The sequence below is a fragment of the Ruditapes philippinarum genome, unplaced genomic scaffold, assembly GCF_026571515.1.
Source record: "Ruditapes philippinarum isolate M1 unplaced genomic scaffold, ASM2657151v2 ctg4295_1_1_1_1, whole genome shotgun sequence".
NCBI classification, from domain to species: domain Eukaryota; kingdom Metazoa; phylum Mollusca; class Bivalvia; order Venerida; family Veneridae; genus Ruditapes; species Ruditapes philippinarum.
In genome coordinates this window covers 57,878-82,289 of record NW_026854072.1, presented here as the reverse complement: position 1 = coordinate 82,289, position 24,412 = coordinate 57,878, and the positions used below count along the sequence as shown (strand labels likewise).

The following is a 24,412-nucleotide window of genomic DNA, read 5'->3' as shown; positions in this document are numbered from 1 at the left end:
TCCAGAAACCGGGGTTCGAGTCCCGGCCACGACGTGCCGATTTTTCGTGTGATTTTTCTATGTATTATTCCCGCTAGTGACTTTCTTTCTTTCAAATAAAAAACATAATAACAAACCTATTTAATTTGTGTTATTAAATCATATTTTATTATAATATTTACTGTTTTATTTTTCCCGTAGTGTTGGTCATTTGTCAGCATATTTTCTATGTTATATATAATATTGTTTATTATAACTTTTTTGTATATATACATATAAAGTTCAAATGGTAATATTAGTTCGCCGTAGCTTTCGGCCTTCTTTGGTGGCATTTATTATACATCAAATATATACACTCTACAATGCAAAGTATACAGAATTAAGTTTAGTTAAATTGCATTGAAAGCTATAAGACAGTATCAACAGTTCAAAATCGGTGCATGGAAACAAAAAATACTAAGCAATGAATGTGAAGACTGTTAGTCAAGAAAAACATCGGCTTGGTTTTGGACACATACGGTCAGAAATCCATAAACACCAGTAAGACGATGAAACCACTCGGCCATGTCTCCACATGACATAATTTTATCATTGTAATTTTTCAATACCCGAGTAAATGGAATACCACCACCTATTTCGGTACTTTTCTCATAGAAAAAAACTGACAACAAAATGTAATTTCAGTATTTGATGTATTATTCTGACTCAAGAAAATAATTCAATACAAAATAAACTCAGAATAAAATCTTATTGAACATGAATAATTTGCTAAAGTTTGTCTGCGAATATCGCCATTGTGTAAATTTGAAGATATGAAAAATGTTTTACTTTACTCGGTGTTCAAAAGCTATAACTATGTCCAATGTATAAACCGAGTAAGGTTTCAATAACAATTTGAATACAGAATATATTTGCATTTGATTTACCATACTATTGAAACCAATTCAATCACTTGAGATGATTCATAGAGCTTACAGTATGTACTCAAAGTTAGTTGTCTGGTGCAACCAAGAATCCTGTAAATGAACATTGATTATTGGTTTGTAAACTGTCAGGAGCAGTGCATAGTCCAATATGTACTACATCATTACTTTGCAAATGTAGAGTTGCAGATATTGTAAAAGAATAAACTCCCTTGTCTTCTTCACGACTATGATTATCTTCATATGAGCCAGCAACGTCATGACCGTTATGAAGTAAAAAGCATTGTACCAAATCAGGATCCGATGCCCATTTTTTGGTGAGTGTGGTAACGAAGTGATAAACACCAGGCACTTGACATTGAAAGTTTCCAGTGGAGCTGTTGTAACTGTTGCCATAGTTTTGATAAAACCTGTGGGAATCTTAGAGATGACCCAATTACAATAATACCATACGCTGTAAAACGCTATTTTTTTGTCTGAAATTACATGAAAATAAAACACCAATGTGTTTAGTACATGATAGTTTAATTCATGAAAAGTATGCGGTACCAGTACATCACCATGTTCGTATATGATCCTGTATAGTTCAATGTGAGACGTGGAATTTTGTTTCCTTTTTCGGCCGAAGGCCGTCTGATTTCACCTTGACTTTCGCTTAAATAAACAGTAAAGAAATGAGTATAGGCAGATTTTTCATTGGTCATTTTAACACTAATAGCCTGTTCGATTGATACTTTAGTAGAGCTGCCGTTATAGGTAGAGGTCTGTTCGATTGCGCGATGGCAAGAAATATTGGTAAAAAATATAAATCAGAATAAATATAAAAATACAATAATGATAATTTTCTAGATGTTTCTAACAGCTTTTTAATAAATATATGGAATTGAATATGACAAATCGCATTTTTGATACTTTTGCGTTCGATTGGGTTTCTCTTCTAACTTGTTCTAGTCATTATATTCTCTTCTCGGGCATAAGACGATAAAAACGAACTTTCGACTTATTTACAGTTGCAAAATTCTCCGTGGAATGAGTGTACAGTATCTTCTAAATCTTTGTTTTATTATAAATTCCTATTCAAATCAAATTCAATTTTGATTAAAATCAAATAATGTAATGTTATGTGTATAATTGATAAAAACATTGCGGCTAACAATGAACTGAAAACTATTGAGGACGAATAAAATGTTCTGTTTGCGGTTAGCATGGTTATTAGTAGCTTATCCTATGCAAGTTAACAAGTTTGACTTTGGCCGAGTATCTTTTCAAAGATTCTTCTTGTTTTCTTTGGGTTCTACGTCGCACCAACATAGTAGAGGTCATATGGCGACTTTCCGGCTTTTTTGGTGGAGGATGACCTCAGGTGCTTCTCCGTGCATAAATTATTGCACAATCGGGCACCTGAGTACAACCACGGACATAATGTAAGCTAGCTGTATAACTTCCTCAAATGAAATAATCCAAAAAATAGAGATAAACAGAATCCCTAAAGAAAGCCCAACACGACAAAATTGACAATGTTGCAGACTCGGTCTGATTGAGCCTGTTCATGGACGGTACTGGATAGTGCAAGTTACCGTCCACGCCCCCCAGCAAAGTCCACAATAGTTCGCAACTACAGCGGTGGAGATGTCAACGACCTTATCCACTCGGTCACGGATGCCCCAGAAAATGTGAAAGGTAGTCTTTGTAATGCAACTTGTATTATTCTGTGCATTCAATACACACAGTAACCGTTAACTAACAACATGTACGCTTCATTAATTATTGGTATACTTTTGTGATTAATTACTCTATTGAATTAATAAAGATAAATTCCATGTTAAAACTTAAAAGTACGTGTGTATAAAGATCTTCAAGAAGTATCTCGCTGTATACATGAATATCGTCTGTCCATATGCTTAGGTGTGACAGTCAGAGTGCCTTAACATTGAATGATACGACAAGTGACAGGGACGTCGACAAAACCACGTGACGTTATTCTATGGAATGCAATAGCTGCCTCGTGTTGATACACTTCGTTTTTTATTTTTCCTAAAAGCGTCTTATGTATAATAGTACTGTTGGCTTGCCAACATTTAATGAGAACCTGTCTTTACGAAGCCTTATTAGGTCAAATTTTCATGTTATCTTGTCAAAACGTGGTGCTGACTTGTCTAAACACTGTCTTATTGCCTCAAATTGACATGGTATTAAGTCAAATCCGGTGTTTACATGCCTAATAGAGGTCTAAATATGTCTAACAAGAACGCCATCGTTTCGAATTAAGATTTCCAAATGTCTAAACACAGCCTTGTTTCAATGTTGTTTTGAATTGTCTTGAAATTGTCTTAATATGTGAATCAGTAGTGTGTTATCTTGTCGAAACTTGGTGTCATCTTGTCCAAATATGATCCTTGTTTGTTATGACACTTTTGTTTTATATCAAATTGTCATTTTGTCTTGTCCAAATGTGGTATTGACTGTCACATTTTGTCAGACTGCCATGTCACTGTGTTCAAATTCGGCGTTATCTTGCCTAAAAAATGTCTTTTATTGTCAAAATAGCATGTTGTCTTGTCAAAATGTGGTGGTAAATTGTCTAAAACTTATTTTGTGAAATAGTAGTGTTATCCTTGTTGATCTTGTTTTTCATATTTTATCTTGTTCTTTGTGCAAACTTTTCAAAGTCATGTCTTATTATGTTCACATGTAGTGATATCTTGTTCAACCTTTACATTGACGTGTCTGAATAGTGTCCTATTTTGTCAAACTGTTATGCTGGCTTGTTTTGTTTGGTGTTATTCTGTCTTATTGTGCCAAAACATCATGACTGTTGTTTTCCTGTCTAAAAATATAGTTATTATGAGAAATACTATAATTGTTGACATGCCAATAAATTATATTCGTTTGTGTTAACGTTATTTTATTATGTCGAACTATCACGCTATTATATCCTAATGTAGATTCAACTTGTCTAGATTCGTCTTTTTATGTCAAATGCAAATGTAGTAATACTAGTATCATCTTCTCGAAACGTGGCGATGACTTGTCAAAATTTAGCTTTTTGTCAAAGTGTCATTTTATTTTGTCAAGGTCCGGTAATAAATAGACTAAATATCGTCCTTTTATGGCGAAGTATCATTTTTTTTCCTTTTTAAATGTGGTGTCGACTTGAAAATACACAGTATCATTATGTAGCGTTGACTTGCCAATTTATTACGTTAACTTGTCTAAATACCATCTCAGTATGTCAGATATTCGTGTTATCCTGTCCAGAGGCGATGTTGACCCGAGTCCGCGCGAATAGAGATGGCAGAGCGTTAAAAGATAAAGCAAAAAAGAAAACGGGACAGTTTAACAAAATCAGACAGCGCTTTCTCAAAACAGAACTAAATTTGAACAAGAAATGTCGAACGACACATATGCCCCCTTTCTAGCCCTTGACTCATATTATTGGTAATTTTGTTAGAGAAACTTGCCATAAATGGGAATTTTAAAGTATTCAATTATGAAAAAAAGAAAAATAATGAAGACTTTGCAATGACTAGTTTTCAAGATAATGAGACATTTAAGGCCCCTGTGACCTTGACCTTTGACATAATGACTACAAAATCTAAAGGGGTCACTTACTAGTTCTGACCAATCAATATTAGAAATATGAAGACTAAGTGATGAATAGCTTTTAAGATAATAAGCGGAAACTATTCTCCTCACATTTAAGGCCCCTGTGATCTAGTGACTCCAAAAGCAATACGGTTTATCTGTTGGTTATGACCAATCAATATGTGAAATATGAAGACTTACTGATAATTATCTTTTAAGATAATGAGCTGAAATCCTCTACCATTCAAAGACCCTGTGACCTTGACCTTTGACCTGGTGACCCCCAAATCAATAAGGGTCATCCACTAGTTATGACCAATCAATATGTGAAATATGACGACTTTGTGATGAATTGTAACCAAGATAATGAGCGGAAACCATTTTGACATTTAAGACCCCTGTGACTTTGACCTTTGACCCAAAATCAAAAGAGGTAATGTACTAGTTATGACCAATCAGTATGTGAAATATGTAGACTTTGTGATGAATACTTTTCATGATAAACCAGCGGAAACATTCAGACTTTTAAGGCCCCTGTGACATTGACCTTTAACCTAGTGGCCCTAAAATCAATAGGAGTCATCTAATAGTTATGACCAATCTATATGTGAAATATGAAGACTTTGTGATAAATAGTGACCATGATAATAAGCAGAAATCATATGAACATTCAAGGCCACTGTGACTTTGACCTTTGACCTAGTGACCCCAATATCTATAGGGGTAATCTACTAGTAATGACCAATTAATATGTGAAATATGACGACTTTGTGATAAACAGTGACCATGATAATAAGCGGAAATCATATAACCATTAAATGCCCCTGTGAGCTTGACCTTTGACCTAGTGACCCCAAAATCTATAGGGGTCATATACTAGCTATGACCAATCTATATGTGAAAGATGAAGACTTTGTGATCAATACTTTTCAAGATAATCAGCAGAAACCATTTCGACATTTAAGGCCCCCTATGACCTTGACCTTTGACCTATTGACCCCAAAATCAATAGGGGTCATCTACTAGTTATAACCAATCAATATGTGTAACATGAAGACTTTAGGATGAATAGTTTTTAAGATAATCAGTGGAAACCATTCTGATATTTAAGATCCCTGTTACCTTGACCTTTGGCCTAGTGACCCCAAAATCAAAAGGGGTCATATACTGCTTGTGACCAATCACTATGTGAAATATGAAGACTTTGTGATGAATACTTTCAAAGATAATCAGCAAAAACCATTTTGACATTTAAGGTCCTTGTGACCTTGACCTTGACCTAGTGACCCCAAAATCAATAAAGGTCATCTTCTAGTAATGATCAATCACTATGTGAAATATGAAGACTTTGTGATGAATTCTTTTCAAGATGATCAGTGGAAACCATTTTGACATTTAAGGCCCCCTTGACCTTTGACCTTGTGACCCCAAAATCAAAAGGAGTCATCTACTAGTTATGACCAATCACTGTGTGAAGTATGACGACTTTGTGATGAATACTTTAAATGATAATCAGCGGAAACCATTTTGACATTTAAGGCCCCTGTGACCTTGCCCTTTGACCTAGTGACCCCAAAATCAATAGGGGTCATCTACTAGTTATGACCAATCAGTATGTGAAATATGAAGACTTTGTGATAAATAGTTTTTTACATAAATAGCGGAAACCATGTGGTCTACCGACAGACAGACTGACGGACCGACAGACCGACAGACCGACATAAGCAAAACAATATACCCCCTCTTTTTCGATGGGGGGGGGGGGGCATAAAAATTAACACAATTATAAGACATACTAGTTCAGACTTTTTCTGACAAGAAAACATTAATTTTGACAATAAAACACCTCTCTTTTACATTTTAAGAATGATTTGGACGGATTATAACCATAGTTCGACAAAATACCGCAATTTTTGACTGATATAAATAAAAATGCTTTTTATTGTTGCTTTAATAAAAGGCTTTGTAAACTATATTATCGAGAGTGAAAACATAATAGCCGCATATACAAGTAGTCCCTAAACAATGTTTATTGGTAGTTTAAAGCCGTTTTTTTTTCTTCTTTGTCTATAGTGACAAAATCATGTGGAGTGTTATTTTGAATATTGATTCACTTATCAATTATAAAACTTCTTTGTTATCCATTATTGAATTCATTTTCATGGTATTTCAGGATCATTGATTCCAGTACCTTTTTGTTGAGCACAGAATACCATTTTAGCAATGCCAGGGGAAATAAAACAGAAGTTTACACTGTTGCACTTATCATGATCTCTCATGCACATACTTTAATATCTTTTTTTCCAGTTATGGGTATATAATTGTCATATGTATCTTTTTGTCGGATTATTTTATATTTTTATATATAACAAGAAGTTTACATGTTTGTTAAACAAAAATGCCCCAGATTTTTGTCATCAACAATTTTTCGATAATAGTTTACCAAATTGAATATACTCAGTTATGGACAGAAAAATTGCTAAAGAAATTGTTAACACAGTCATATATTTTGTCAGAGTCATGATATGTTCTTACTGTGAACAATACAAGTTGGGTGAAAAAGTTGAAAAAATATTCAATTCTCTAATCAAAATTTATCATATATGAAAGAAGAAATACGTGACCAAAAACTCCATCCAACCTTAAAGGATCACCCGAGGTATGCGTTTTTTTTTAATATGAGACAAAGAACAAAATACAAAGGCTGTATAAGAAAAAGTCTAAAATAATTTTTTACGCTCAAGTGACCTTGACCTTATGACCCCCAACACTGGACCACTAAAGGTATGATCTTTCCTAATATGAAAACTATATGTCTATAAAGAAGCTGTATAAGCAAATGTTTTGAAAAATCTATTTTTGGCACAAAATTAGTTTAAGTAAAGAAAAACAAGGTGTAATCGAGTCTGTTCGCGAGGGATAAAAAAATAGAGATCTCTAACCCCCGTGAGCATCAGCACTTATTATTAAAGAATTTGTGTGCTGGAACCTATGACCCTGATGTCCTGATGGATGTATAAATACTAAAAATGACGAACGAAGAACAAACACCATGGCATTTCTTATTTGGATGTTTCTCGAATGAGACTTTGATGCTTAATCATTTCATCATTTAAAAAATTACCAAAAGTTAAGTTTAAATAAAAAATACTAAATAAGAATTTTACCCGGACACAAAGTCCTTGAACATGGCGTCATTTGGTTTGAATCTCCATCGCAATATCGTCCAAGCATTGATGGCCTAGGGTTTGTACAAGTTCGACTTCGGCTTTTAATACCACCGCCACAGCTATGGCTACACGAGCCCCAACTGCCCCAATTAGACCAGACACCGTCTGTTCAATTTAATATATCATTAAAAAAACATATTATCATCCGGCTTGAATAGTTGTTGTTAAAAGACAGTAACGTTTCATTAAAGATTGAATAGCATTAAATTTTTTATAAAAGTCATGTATGCCAATGTGCCAAATTCGAAAGAAATCAGAGAGGAAAATTTCTTTGTTGATAATATCTAAATATGTTGCCTAAGCCATTGTTAACAATCAATTATCATAGTATTGCAAGCAATCCATAAGTCCCCTACCGGTTAGAACCCAAGCAACAATCTTATGGGTCATTGACCATTCAATTATATCATTGATTGAATGAATGAATGAATGAATGAATGAATGAATGAATGAATGAATGAATGAATGACATGAATAAACTTAAATCTTTTGAGTTCTAAGTGTGTCTATATCATAGTTATGTGTTACTTTCCTTGCCAAATAAGGAAATTTTGTTAATACAACAGATTATCAAAAGGTCCAATTTTCTCATGATGCAAAAGTATAACAAATGTTTCAACTATTCTTTATTTTGATTTTTTTTTTTTTTTTGGAAAAAATCTTTAAAGTGGTCTCAGGAAACAGTTTTTATGAACAGACAGACAGACAGAGAGACTGAATGAGACTCTAAAGTTAGTTTTTTACCTAGTATATATATAACAGAGGAGATAACTCTTGAAAAAAAGATGCTACATTTATGAACATTGTCATTCATGATGATACCATTTATAGTCACAAAGAAGAAAAGTAAAAAAAAACAATTTTCAAATATACCATTAACATGTATAGTAACAAAGATGAACATTATAAAAAATATAATGTTGGTGTTGATAGTGAATGTTTTTTCTTGAATTTGAAGTAAATCCATGAAGAAGAATGAATAAGAACAATTCAAAGTTTAAAGAGGAAAAAATTCTGGAGGTATGGATTCTAGATTTATAAACCTTGTCATATAACTATGATGTGGGAGTTTGAATTAGATCCTATAAGGTATAAAGAAGTTGGGAGTAAAAATACCAATTTCTTGAAAAAGTTCAAGGGGGACATAATTCTGAAAATAGTCTTGCTAGAGTATTGAACCTTCTCACATATGTTGAGTGATAATAAGAAACATACATATGAAGTTTAAAGCAGATACATCAAGAAAGAAAGAAGTTATTTAAAAAACAACATTTTTTTCATGTGAATTCTAAGTTTAAGGGAGGTAATTCTGATATTTTTTGTGCTAGAATTGTAAACCTTGTCACATGTGATGTGGTTGACGACTTTTTTTTAAGTTTGAAGTAAATACCTTAAGAAATAAGAAATTATAGTGAAAACGCATAAAAACTGGAATCAGAAATCTTAAAATTCAGTCTATTTGTTGCCATAGCAACCAGACTTTTCAACATAGGAAGAAAAGAAAAAGACGTGCATAATTTCAATACTGCCATCTATCCATATATCAAGTTAAATAAAAATATTTTTAGTACTTTTGAAGTTATCGCGGGATCCAGTTTTGTGGACGGACGGACTGACAGACGGACGGACGTACATACAGACGGACGGACGGACGGACATACAGACAGACGAACGAAGGATAAACCTAAAGTCCCCTCCGGTTAAACCGGTAGGGGACTAATAAAGGTTTTTATATAACAAATACGATGATGCAACATATGAACATCTGATAAGACTTAAATGTATTTTTCCTATATAAGTCTATATAAATCAAGTGACCCCAGAGGCGAGACAAATATTGATCCAATGGGCATAATTAATATTACTTTTACAAAATAAGACTTAAATATTTTTTTCCTATAAAAATCCTAATTAAATCAATTACCCTCTGGGAGGGGCCATTTTTGGTCATAGAAAGTCCAACCCTTAATTCTACACGTCGTTCATTATAAATTACATTTAGTTATATTATTTAGTTATTTATTTATTATACCTTTATGACATACATGAATTTCACATACATTCATTTCACATCAATACATAATAGTATCAAAACATATAATAGATTGTTAATGTTGAATGTTTTATCTTATACTTAAATTCTACTTTGTATGTCATATTTTTTACTCTTCAATAAATAAAATAATGAGGATTTGGGTGAGAAAAGAGTGATCATACTCATGTATCGCAAACGCATATTTAAAGATCCTGTATGTTTTGTGATTGATAGTGTTGCTGTGTGTATACAACACTTGCAAAAAATTATATATGTATATAATTATGCAAATTAAACAAATTTCAAACATCGAAAAATATGTAAAATGTGTACTGCAAATATTTGTGCACATTATATTTAATCAATAAATTATATGCATTCATTTCTTATTGGAAAATTTGATTTAGAATTTATAGAAAATAAATTTCTAATTACCTCCCTTTATTTACATGAAATGTTAAATTGGGTAATATCTTTATAGATAATGCTTATTGGAACTTACAATATTGACGAATCTCAATTTTAGCATCAAATTTTTTTAATAAAACCATGAAAAAAATTTGTTACAGGATCTTTAAAGTTGTCATTAGTCTAATAAATGTTCTGGGTTGAATGTTTGTGGTAAAGAGTACAAACTTTAAATTTGAAGGGACCAAAGATGGTACTCAACCTTGTTTTGATCAACTGCAATTTCCTTTTCAAAAGTAATTCTGAGTTTTAGGCATGACAGAAAATTATCAGAAAAGGTCACTTTTTGTCTACATTTTTGTTGAAAAATAAAATATTTCTTTAGATAAATAATCACTCTTCCAACTGGTTTGCAAATAACCAAAACTATGTTTTTAGCTGAAAAGAAAAGGTAACCCGGTAAAATTAAAAAAATTCCTAGTCTATTTCACATTAGTAATACACTATGACATATCCAGGAAAGATGTTCCATACATAAGTAACATTTCTGCCAAAAAGCTTTAATTTCTTTCCATTGTTTCAAAAGTTACAGAGTAAACACGAAATTTTGAAATTCAGACAAAATTGCAAATAGTGACCTTGACAAAAAGAAAGTCAAACCTGCGCTCTTTATGGTTTACATTTTTGCCAAATATTTTCGATTTCCTTATTTCGGTTCAAAAAAATACAGGTGGGACACCAAATTGCTTACACACGAGCGGATTGACAGACGAGGTGCATAACAATATACACCGGATTTTGTCAGGAATATGGAAAAATACTGCAAGGTGATATGGTACAATTCAATTTTATAGAATAAATATCAATATTTATCTATATTTATACCTGTACAAGCACCAGGTATGCATACTCTATCATCTTTCGAATCACCAAAACAATGGTCACCGAATAAAGCTGGATATGGCTTCGAACACGATCTGTCCCTTCTCTGCATGCCGACCCCACAACTGACTGAACAAGATCCCCACGTAGTCCATTGACTCCATCCACCATGAACTTAATGAGACACATCAGCAAATTAAACACATAATCAAAAGTGGTTAAGAGCCAACCCATGTGCAGCTTAAGCTTATACATGTATATTAAGAGAAAAACCGCGTGTGTTAAAAAGGGAAAGTATAAATAATTCAAACTTCAAAAGCACTCCCTTCTTATTAGATTTCAGCTACGTTTTATCTTTTACACATATTTTACACATCTTAGAATTTGAATGTTAACATAGACACAAAATGACACATCTGTATCGAGTATAAAAAACTACCAGGACAGGCATCATTTTTGCAAATCTTTATGTCAGAGGCGTTTCCAACACAATCAAGACCACCGCCTGCAGGAGCAGGATCCGAGCAGTTCCGAAGTCTTGTTTGAGAACCACTACTACATGTGACGTCACAGCTTGACCAAGATGACCATCTGCTCCAGCTGCCATCAACTTTAGAATAAAGAAGAAACATCGTTTAAGCCTATAATACATTTATTTAAAAAATAGATTTGATTACGATAAATGGTGTACTCAAAATTAAAGACGTCCCTCTCTTTAAGTAAAACGTATAAACAGACTTAGCACTCGTCTCATCAATATCTCTGAAATAAGCGTCCGTCTTTACAAGTAAAATGCAAAAGTTGACTAAGCAGTTAAATGTATCGACTTAGCCTCTTGAAATGTATATAAAATAAACTAAGAGTATGTTTTTTTTTTTCAAATTATTTGAAATAAGAAAAAATAACATATACCATATTAACTCCACAATTGTTTTCCGGTGCATACATAGGTGATGTGTTATATTTCACTTCTACAGGAATGAAAAACGAATGGCCTATATGTTAACACTTTTTCATAGTGGTATTTCATTTTCTACCCTTTAGTAAATTCTTTGCAGATCAACACCGTTTTAGAAACAACGGTTTCGGTGGTGCTTAGAAGTGTTGTTAAAAAGGGATTTAAATTCAATTTGAATTTAAATTTTACGAAAATTTGATTGTTGGAAAGAAGTTTTTTTTACTGTATTTCTCGTCATAATTACTTTAAACTCTACGGTTTTACAAAGTACTTAGTTATCAAAAGAAGTGCATTGTAAAATATCTTTATATTATACTACGCTAGCAACTTTTGAGTCTATATTCTTTGCTGACCGATAACATTTGCTGATTGTAATATATTTGGAGTTTCATATTACTTGTACACAAAGGTAGCCAATGAAGGGTTGAGTTAAAATGATTCAAATATGATAGTTAAATATTATGGCCATTTCAGAAGTCGTTATAAGCGAAGATACCAAAAGGGGCTTCAAACGGGAAACAATAAACAAGCAATGCGATACTCGTGTCCTACCAATAATCGTATTTTAGCGTTGTCACAAGCATAATCCTTAAGCACAACAAAAACAAATGTCAACAAGCAATTATCATAGTATTGCAAGCAATCCATAAGTCCCCTTCCGGTTAGAACCCAAGGAACATTCTGAAGAGCCATTTGTTTCCATTTTCTCATTTTTAAGAAAATTTTATGTTCTTTAAAAGTGATCACATGAGATTTTTATGAACAGCTACACTGAAGGACACTCTAAAGTGTTTTTTTAAACATCCCTGTTACCAAAATATAACATTTTAAAAGCAACATTCTTAAAGAGGAGATAACTCTTGAAATAAAGATCCAAGATGTCATACATGATGTGAGTGTAACAAACAACAATTAGTTATGAAGCTGTTCATAATGAATGTTTATTTTAAATTTGAAGTAAAAGAAAGTTAAAAGAATGAATAAGAAAAAGTCAAATTAAATTACCCACTCCACATAAGTTACAAAACTGTGGGCACACCAAACTAGCCTGATGAATGTCAGCACAAATGTGAAACAGTGAATTCATCTTTGCACAGTCAACAGTCTCATCATCACGACAACTCGTCGCTAAAAGAAAACAATGATAATATACTGTTTCAATAGTACTTGCAGAAGAAACAAGAAAATAGGTTTGCACATACGGTAATACTTATTAAACTAAATACTTTAACCATGTCACGTCACGTCTAGTTTATGATCAAGATCGATAGACGCTTCAAGTTGGAATCCTTTATGACGTCAATGACGTCAATGCACGCGAGGAAAACAGTCGAAACTATTGACCGATCAATAGTTCGCGAACGTGGACGTTTTTAGAATTTCAGGAAACAGTAAAAAATACCAAATTACATTTATATAAGGTATCAGGTAATAATATATGAAATAATAGTATATTAAAACGTGAATGATTTATTTTCAGACCTTCATTTATCCAAAGACCCAAACCGTTCCTATTTTCTTGGTTAGTCTTCTTAAATGGGTTTTATATTAATTGTTTATTTTAAATAAATAGAAAGAGGAAATTGTTGTGTCTGTACATATACATGAATTTTTCTGGTTATATAGACTGGCGAATACACATTTACGTATCTTCTTCAACTGTTTAATCTGACATATTCCAATTTTATCAATCAGATTAACTAAAAAACAAAAACAAAACACTTATAAAAGCTTTTTTATACACAGATCCAAAATGAAAAATTAAAGGTACTTTTATAAACGAAATTAAACGTGAAGTTGAATAATGCATTATGATAAAAACGAAGAAAGTAAATGCATACGTTTCGAGTGTTGACACAATAAAGAGTTACAGGAATCAGTAGAACAACATTCGTGACATTCAGAAGACTGTTTCTTTTGTACACTTCGTCCTACAATACCAGGTCCCGCTCCGGCAACACCACCACATTGCTTATATAAGAATATGAGAACAAAATCGACGTATACAGAATCTAATATTGCCAAAATAAGATTTGAACACACTGAGGGTAAATTGCAAATGGAAAGGTAGAATAATTGAGGACAATAATGTCTTTAAATCGCTTACAAGCGCTCACCAAAGGATATATTATAGTTGAAAAATGGAAACAAATATTATCACGGTAAGGCGACGTTCACATTAATTTTCTTAACTGTTTTTATTAACAGTGACCTAGACCTTGACCCTAAGGGAATCGAAAGAAATCACGAGATGTATTTATGTACAGCTTGCTATCCGCGAAGTTTCATTTAAACATGTCATCCAGAATTCTAGTTATTGACCTGAAATCTATTTCCTATTTTCAGCAACAGTGACCTTGATCCTAATTGGTTCCAAAGAAATCTTAAGGAAAGCTAACACATAAGCCTGCTATACATAAAGATATATCTTATTTTAAACTCAAGCTATTGATAGGAAACCGATTTTCTATTGCTATTAACAGTTACCTTGACCCTAGGGGGCAAAGGCAATCAAAGTGGCGGCATGGCCGAGTGGTTAACGTGTCGGACTAGTAATCTAATGATCGCTAGCCGCATGGGTTCAAACCCCGTCAGGGGCAAGTCGTTGTTTCCTTGAGCAAGAAACTTTACACTCATTGCTCAGTACTGGTTGGTTCCAGGAACGGATTCGAAAGTGTGTCTATAAGCTTATAGCTTCCTACACAATCGAACTAAAATAAATTCTGTATAAACCAAAGGCAATCAAAAACGAGATATTTATATAAGCTCGCTACTGTATACACAAAGTTTCATTGAATTACCTCATTCAAAACTCCAGTAATTGACTGGAAAACGATTTTCTTTTTTGTGCAATAATGACCTCTACCCGAGGAGGCCCAAATACACTCCCAAGCGAGGTCTAGGTGCTAGGGGGCGTGGTCGGTAACCTGCACTTTACAGTACCGTCCATGAACAGGCTCAATCAAACCGAGCCTGCAACATTTTACAAGTTTGCCGTGTTGGGCTTTCTTTAGGGATTCTGTTTATCACTATTTCACTTTTACATAAGCTTACTAAGTTTCAGTAAGATCAGAAGACCTGAAATTAAGTTTTTGACCGGAAACCATCTTGTATGACACCCGCCCGCTCGCCTTTACTTACCCCCAATCGAAATTGAAAACCTGGTTGAAAAAGATCAACTAGGAATGGCGGCATTCAAAGGACGCACCCCCTACACAACACAGCAGGCAGTTTAGCAGGATACACGATAACAACAGGAGAGGCCACAATGAAAAAGATACGGACGGGGTGTTAGAATGAACAATTCCAAGGAAGGAAATCACAGAAACCGACTTGATATTGAACAGGACATTAAAATGCCAACACAAAATATAAGGGAAAGAGGCAAGAGGGTGGAGGGGCCAAGAAACGAAAAGAAATATGTCAACCAAATAAACGCACAAATACTTGGACACAGGAGCAGGGCAACGGACAGATATGTGGAATTAAAAGGACGAAGTAGGGAGAAAGTATAAAGAAGTGAATCAACTAAAATAACAAACTGAGTCAGGGTTGTAATAGTCAAGTCAAAGCAAATTCTGATTACAGTATAAAATGTAATCTAGTTGTTTTGTTTTTTTTGAAGAAAAAACATTTAGACTCCAAGCATACGATAGTACCATTATTACACTACACTGCATTTGATATTGAATATTATGCATATTATATTGCGTTAGTTGAATGTCAATGTCAAGTAGCTAGGTGACCTACAGGAGAGAATATATTGTCATTGTTACATATTGATTAATTTCTATTTTCTTATTTTATGTTCCCTCTTATTTATTTTGATTTTTAAATTTAGTTGAAATTTCTGACGGGAAGTAAGTTTTCACGGCTTATGGCAAAAGAAAGAAAAAAAAAACATAAGTTAATTTTCCAACCTACCTGACTACCTGTGCAGCCCATATTGTATATACCTCCTTTCTCGTGAAGAAAACATACCTGATAATATGATATACATAATATTACATATCATAAATGCTGTCATAAATCAAATATGACATAAAGCGGTGTTGTGGGTAACCATGGATTTAGATATAATTAAACACTTATAAATTGGTATATTACAAATACATTGACAGTCCAATTTTTAACCGCCTCCGTGGTCGAGGGGTTAGAGTCGATGACTTCTAATCCAGTTACCTCTCTGGCGTGGGTTCGATCCCCGCTTTGGTAGTTTAGCGCAGAGGAAGGTTGTATAGTACTGGTGTAACTCTCCAGGAACGATGGTTAGGAAACTACCCGCCTATATGACTGAAATACTGTTGAGAAAAGGCGTAAAATGAAACAAACAAACAAACAAACAAACAAACATGTATATTTTCAATCAAAATGTTGGGTGTTATAAACATTTGAATGGATGGATGCATCATACCATGAAATATCAAGAAGATATTTTTCGTTTGAGTGAAAACATGATAAAATTCCATATACTTTCACGAGCCGGTACGGCAAGTGAGAAATATTGAATTTAATTATTTTAATAGAAAAGATATACCAAGTACATGTCACGAAAAATAATAGAAAGCACCAATTATTTAATTTTACCTTCAAAAAATAAAAAATAAAACAATTAAAAGTTACAAAACTTCCATTTGTTATGCATTTGCAGTTCTACAACACGCAGTTACAAATGACTATTTAATGTTACGGGATGCAGTTAATACACGATTAATCACAGCCACCTAGAACTGTCTTGAGAAAACATAACAAGCTAAGTTATGATAATAAAATGAGTTACTGAAGCTACAGACTGTCACAGATAATCGTCTGAAAAAGTAGTCCAAAATTGAATATTTAAGTTTTGACTTCGCCCATTTTCATATTCATTTTTCACATTTGTTTTTTTTTAAACAAATATGATATTTATTTGACTGATATAGCACCATATTTTATGGGTAAAATTAAATAATCATATACATGTTTAAAATAATAGTCATCTATATTTTACGAGTGTTAGGTGTCCGCATTTTAATCAAGGAATCGTTTGTTCGAGACTATGACGGATCAAGGCCATGTTTCATTTATAGTGAAATTTTATTTTTCAAACAAAGTTGTGATTATGATAATTACAATATATCAGGGCAATGTAAGAACATATCTTACTTGTAAACTTTGACAGGGCACAGTGATGTTGCACTGGAACGGGTCATCAATGTTCTGACAAAACAAACAGCTTAGTGAATCTGTAAAAATATGTAAGTGGCCAACATAATAATAAACTGAAAGAAAGAAATGTTAGAGCAAATAATAAGATAGATTCACAACACTCTTATGATTTTAAGCCAAAGAATTTCACATTCAACATAAGCAATGTACCTGAAACCACTTACTCAACTACTAAATAACTGAACTTTGCATACTGAATAAGAAGACTAATGACAATTGGCGCCAATTACAATAGAATTAAATTCTCATTTGACAAAATAAAATGTTCAATCAACAGTTACTTTACTTAGATTATTTCACTTTAATATAAGCTAATTTTCGCTGTTGAAAAAAATCTTTATTTATAGCTAGCCATCAAATAGAGTAACGATTTGAATGGTTATAACTAAATCAAACATTAATTGGTAGTCTATCTGTCCATTCTCTGGCTTCATGAAGAAACCATAACTCTAGGCCATGACATTCAACGTATTCAGCAGTAACAATTGTACGAAAACTCCGTACTCTTACCTATTTGGCAACACCATATCTCGGAACCCACTAATAGTAAAAAAATATCTGCATCTGAAAAAACATCGACATACATATTTATTTATGTAACAGGATATAAATACAAACTCACCTGATACACAATTTACTGCCATGACTGAAACATTCCAATGATGTATTCAATAATTATCAATTCATATTATATTAACATAAATAAAACATTATAAATCTACCAAATCTCGCCCATCTACCTACAGCATGTCCGATACCTGCGGCAGTCTTATTCTATTTATAATTAGACATCGTGACTTTTAGAGGGCACGAAACCAGATCTGAGGACACGTTTTTGGCAAAAACTTTTAAACGTTTATCGTACCATTTCAAACTTATGTGGCAGTACTATTTTAACTTGATTTTTCTTAATCTTTAAATTGAAATAACCAAGGAAAAAACACACATGTTTGACGCACTGCACATCACCAACACAGCACAGCAACACACCCACACGCACACACACGCACCCACCCACACACACACACCAACACACACACACACACACACACCACACACACACAAACAAACAAACAACCAAATGCCATAAATAAATTCTATTATGCTGCTCTTTTTCGTAATGTGGATTTAAACTTGATGGATAACTTGTTATTATTTAATGAGTTTAATTCATAAACATATTTCAGGCCCAAGCTATGTGTAACTTTAAATTAACCTATAAAGTCGTACTGACCTGTATTATCAACAACAAAAACTAAATAAATACATAAATAAATCGAAAAATTCAAACAAAGAAAGGCGACGTCCACAGAAGAGACCTCCGACATAACCTAAGTCACACTGGCAGGGCACTCAGTAGCACCGCTGTGAAAATTGTGGAGGGACAGGATTGTAATAAAAAAATCAAAGCTGCATCTCTGTGGTATTTTCTGATCTTTCCTGTATAAGTTTATTTTTATATACTATTATTCATCTTACGCAGCGACTGCGTTTAACAGTTTGTGATTGATACATATGGAATTTTGCATGCTTAGAGTTGCATCAAAAACCATTTTTCATTTTTTATTACAGCGACACTTTATCCTTGCATATCGTGGCAACTTCCTTAAAAAAGACACTTAAAAAAAAAAATGTTGCCTCGACAAGGATTTTAACCCTTAGGCCTCTCACACCCTAAACGAGCGCGCTACCTCTGCACCACAGTGAAGTAATACGTATGTTAGCGTGAATAAAAACAAATATATTGTAATTCTAAAATTGAGAATTTTCCTTTCGTATTTGTAATCCTTATTAATATCGAGGTATTTTGTTCACGATAAACCTGTTGTTAAACACTGATGAAAATAATTTAGCGAAAATCTTCTCGCCAAAACAGTCCGACATGTATATATTCCATTACTCGACAGTCAGAGTATTGTGTAATCGACATAGCTAAAAATAGCATTTTCATTGATTAAGCTTTACGGAAATAGTCGAACATTTTTCATTGGGTAAAAAAGATATTCATCCGCGAAATTTGTGATTGTAACCTCATATTTCTATTGACTAATGTAAACTTTTAATGCACTGTAATTCGTTAAATGCTTACATTAAAAATTATTCTTTCTTTTAAATTGCTGGTTTTTAAGCAGTTTTGAGTGAGAACTACTTTGCGTTGTTAGGTCTGAGAGGAAATTTTGTGTTAGACCGTGGATGTTAGCTATGTATTTACTGATCTTGCGATCAGAAAATACAATGATATGGGCCGCGGAAATGGCAAGGAATGGGACTTGGGGTGGATGGAAAAAAAATACTTACCGCTAACGATAATTTAACAAGATAGGGCATCACAGAACATGTAAACATACAAAACATGTATCAAATGAATACACAATGCAATTCCAAATGGAATTTAGATATAAAATAAATACAAATTCACCATTTTTAACGCTAAAATTAACGAAGGAAGACGTAAACAGAACACTGGGACTGTTATTTGAAAGGAATATAGTTGCTTTAAAATGAAAATGCATTGTTTTGAATGTCAAATAAATAAAGAAGCCACGCGCGTGCAAATAATTGTATATCAATATCAAATTATTTACGTTCACGCTGTTTTATCCTTAAAATAATCGACGACTCACAAACTGATAGGTTTTCTATATTATATCAATTATTCACTTTTTAATTATTTTTACGGATAAAAATGACTAGAAAGTAAATGTATTATTGGTTCAAATCGTATTTGTCAGGTTGTTTGACGAGATTAAATAAGATTAATCAGTAAAAAACATAGGACTATTGCGGCTTCTTCGGAAACATTTTCTTTCATTACGACGATGGTCTCGCAATAAAGACTGAATCTCTTGAACGGCCCCAAAAGTTTGTTTTACCTGATCAAGCACCTTAAGATTGGGCAAATGTCCCAACGCTGAAGTACTTTTAACTCATCAAGAAGTATGAAGTTTGGTGACGTTACTGAAATAAATAAAGCTGTTATCATCTTTCAACACTTCCCTCTGTCAAAGTTAGTTTGCTGACATACCTTGAGTGCATGTAGGTGACATTGCTTATGTTTAATCATCGCGCATATAAAACTTAATAACGTCTCGCGCAAATGTTGACTTAGTTCGGGTTTATTAGTCACTCCGATAAAAAAAACGGTGTAAAACATACACTTAAAAGTACTGTTGCTCAGATAACTTAGTGTAAATGAAATCATCATGCTGATAATGAAAATAATGATCAATGTAACGTTCAAGCTTCCAACCTTTGTAATTCAGTATAAAGAACATTTCAATTGAGTACTTTAACAAGCATCACATCTACCAGGGCCGAAAAAGATATAGAAATATTATTATCTTTCATTTTGCCTGCATTACATAAAACTGTCTGAATGAAAGAATAGTTTACAAGATAAATCAATCAAGGTCTGTATTCTTTATCGAAAATGTTCACCGACTTTTTCGAGTTGAATATGACTGTTATGGAAGGTCGACTGTAAATCTATAACACGCATGATATAAATTAAGTATTTAAAACTTAATACAAATAATTACCAGCATGAGACCTTGAATCGCGCGCATGAATCCTGTCATAAATGTCAATATAATAATTAGAAGTCATGCATTAAATGACTTCATAATTTGTTGATACAAATATTCACCATCATGAGACGAAGTATCGCGGGCTTAAACTAGCTCAGTAAGTCCAAAGACACAAGATAAGGACAAGAGTCATCTGCGTCATGTGCAAAATTTAGAACCTCTTATCATTTCACACAGGTCGAATAATGTGATGAAGACACTCTAGTTTATCTAAAACGTTATTCTTAATGAACTTACTGATAAGCAGATACTAATTTGTTTCAGTTTAAGTAGAACGACACATGTGCGGACCATTCAATCTCTTACATTTTACATTACATCCGTAAAGTGATAAAAATGAAATGTGACTGATCTGTTACCTACCAAATTGTTTCAGTGTCTGTTTAACGTTTTGTTTGAAATATTAACTTTTGATTGCTATAACCTCTAAAATAGATAGTTGAGCCGCGTCATGACAAAACCAACGTAATGTGTTTGCAAACAGTATGGATCCTGATCAGACTGCGCGGATGCGCAGGCTGGTCTTGATCCATGCTGGTCGCAAATCCATTATGTTGGTTTGTTATGACGCGGCTCATTTTATTTTACATTTAAGAAACTTATAGATATGGAATTCTAATGCCGTAAAATTTATCATAAAAATAACGATAATTAAACCGTCTGTGACATTGGAATAGTCTTAAGGGTATACAATTGATTTGATTACTCATCCTCACATTTTCCAGCGAAATATGGGGTATAGAAAATAGCAGTGACAAAGAATATGTTTATTTAGCACGGGGGAGGAAGTGTTACACGAAGGATGGAGTTCTTATGATAACTTGTTTGGAGTTCTTATGATAACTGTCACGGAGTTCCTGGAAAACGTTACGGATTTCTGTGGAAAACTTTTCTATATACTTGGAGAACTCGCGTAAAAAATGGTTATTTTTTACTTTAAATGGGGAGTTTGAGGTGCTACATTTAACTTTGATAATTAAGCTTGCCCTACATATTGTATTTTGTTTCAGAAAAAATATTTTAGCCCATATTTTGTCGCCTTTTAAAAAAAAATCTGGTAGTTTTGAGAAAAATTACCAAATTACTTGCTAATTCGTACATATTGACCTTTTCATTTGTGATCTTCTTCGTTGCTATACTTAATTACCTAATTATTATGGAGAGTTGCAAACATAAAGCCAATGCTAATAAATTTATACCCGATTTTTCAAATGTTACGGAGTTCTTGCGATAACTCAAAATATGTCCTGGAGTTCTTATGATAACTTTTGTTACTGCCAGTGTGTTTTTGTGCTTAATCACGGCACGTTTAAGCGTATTTTATTAGTCAATAAGTGTGTAAATCATTATAAAGCATAGTCCGCTTATCATTTGCACAACAATTTGGTTATATAACGTTGGTTTTGATCGTGTCCTTCAGTTCAAGAGATATTTTTCTTACCTCCGTTTCTTGTGTTTTTTGTGTTTGTTTTGGTCTTTTTGTGCGTGTTTTTTTTTTTTTAATTTTATTGGAATGACTGTAAACATACTTGATATAGAGCATTTACTTACAGGATAAAAATACGCTTTGAATTTAATACTCAAGCATGATTTCGTCATATATACATTATTCCTGGCAGTTTTAGAGAACATTACGTAACTATGCTATCGGTGTGCATGTAAATGGTTTTCAGCAAAATAGGAGGTAGTATGCACTACCTTTATCTAAATATAATGAGGTGGGTGTCGTTTTTATGTATTCAACGGGTATTTCAATTTCTAAAAGGTATCAGTTTTTGTCATAGAAACTTATAAAGTTCTATGACAATGGTATGACGATAGAAAGTAAGTCTGCAATAAGATATGAGTCACCGTAAGGTTCATGCCGTTTATTCGACCTTGTTCTTTCTCTATAAATCCAATGTAGCATCACGTGACGTTTAGCAACCTCCATATTTCGGAAAATTACTGCATAAAATTTTTCTTATCAAAGTTGGAGTCCTAGTTGTGGAAATTTGCAACAACTTTAGCTGTAATTGATTACAAACATATATTGTCGAACTTCTTTCGCTCGAACCCGTAGGGCACGTGCAAATTTGTCGAAGAGATCGGTAGTAATCGGTTGATTTTTATGCATAAAAAGATCATACATTTCGGGTGCATGGGTGTGAAGGGTATCCCGGTTATATACGATACATGATATATTATGATACAATTTACTTAGCCGCTTCTTGAGGGAAGCCCAACTACTTATTGTCTGCTTTAGAAAGGCGGTTAAAACATGTAACTGAGAAAAAAAGTGTAAGTTTTAAACAATTTTTCCTTGGCGGTTTAAGCCATGTTACTGCTGATTCAGGTTTTCCTGAAGATTTCTGTTTCTTTGTTTGTTTCATTTTACGCCTTTTCCCAACAGTATTTCAGTCATATGGGCGGGTAGTTTCCTAACCATCGTTCCTGGAGAGTTACACCAGTACTAGACTACCTTCCTCCGTGCTAAACTACCAAAGCATTCCCGGGGATCGAACCCACGCCAGAGGTAACTGGATTAGAAGTCATCGACTCAAACCCCTCGACCACGGAGGCGGTCGTTCCTGAAGATAGCTTAGCTCCTGTTTATCCTATATAGACTGTACACCAAAGCAGTTTCATGTCTTCTCCAGATATATTGAATGATCGTGTTTTAATTTTGCCACATGGCCCTCAATGTTGCATTTGCGGAAACATATGACATAAACTTTTGTTGACGAACAGTATACACAGAAACATTTAGTGCATTCGTTGGGTTTTATAATGTCAATATGATTTCGCACAAATTTAATTAGGAACTAAAACACGATCAAAACCAACGTTATATAAGCAAATTTTTGTGCAAATGATAAGCGTACTATTCTTCATAATGATTTATACACTTATTGACTAATACAATACGCTTAAACGTGCCGTAATTAAGCACAAGAAACACACTGGCAGTAACAAAAGTTATCATAAGAACTCCAGGACATTTTTGAGTTATCACAAGAACTCCGTAACATTTGAAAAATCGGGTATACATTTATTAGCCCGGGCTTTATGTTTGCAACTCTCCACTATAATTAGGTGATTATGTATAGCAACGAAGAAGATCACAAATGAAAAGGTCAATATGTACGAATGAGCAAGTAATTTGGAAATTTTTCTCAAAACTACCAGATTTTTTTTAAACGGCGACGAAATATGGACTAAAAGATTTTGTCTGAAACATAATACAATATGTAGGGCAAGCTTAATTATCAAAGTTTAATTTAGCACCTCAAACTCCCCATGTTAAGCTAAAAATAACCATTTTTTACGCGAGTTCTCCAAGTATATAGAAAAGTTTTCCAAAGAAATCCGTAACGTTTTCCAGGAACTCCGTGACAGTTATCATAAGAACTCCAAACAAGTTATCATAAGAACTCCATCCTTCGTCTAACACTTCCTCCCCCGTGCTTAGATTTTCTGAGAAAAATACAAAAACCAGGAAAAGTACTCCCTGCTTATATGTTATATAGGGAACTGCGGTGTTAGCCATTGCAAATTAATATCAGTACAAAAAAATCGGTTTTTGGAATAGTCTAATAACAAATGCTTCGAATAAATATTCAAATTTTATTTACAAA

At 33.4% G+C, this 24,412-nt stretch overlaps 1 protein-coding gene across 1 annotated transcript; it reads right to left on the bottom strand.

Moving 5' to 3' along the window:
- Positions 1-652: 652 nt before the first annotated feature.
- Positions 653-17,250, bottom strand: LOC132738858 (hemicentin-1-like). Its single transcript, XM_060726464.1, has 8 exons — positions 17,146-17,250; positions 15,925-15,981; positions 13,842-13,971; positions 13,006-13,128; positions 11,482-11,652; positions 11,046-11,216; positions 7,655-7,822; positions 653-1,378 (listed from the first exon to the last, which is right to left on the bottom strand). Exons 2-8 carry the CDS (start codon positions 15,943-15,945, stop codon positions 1,059-1,061), a joined length of 1,104 nt encoding a protein of 367 aa, XP_060582447.1. The 5' UTR covers positions 15,946-15,981; positions 17,146-17,250; the 3' UTR covers positions 653-1,058.
- Positions 17,251-24,412: the final 7,162 nt, after the last annotated feature.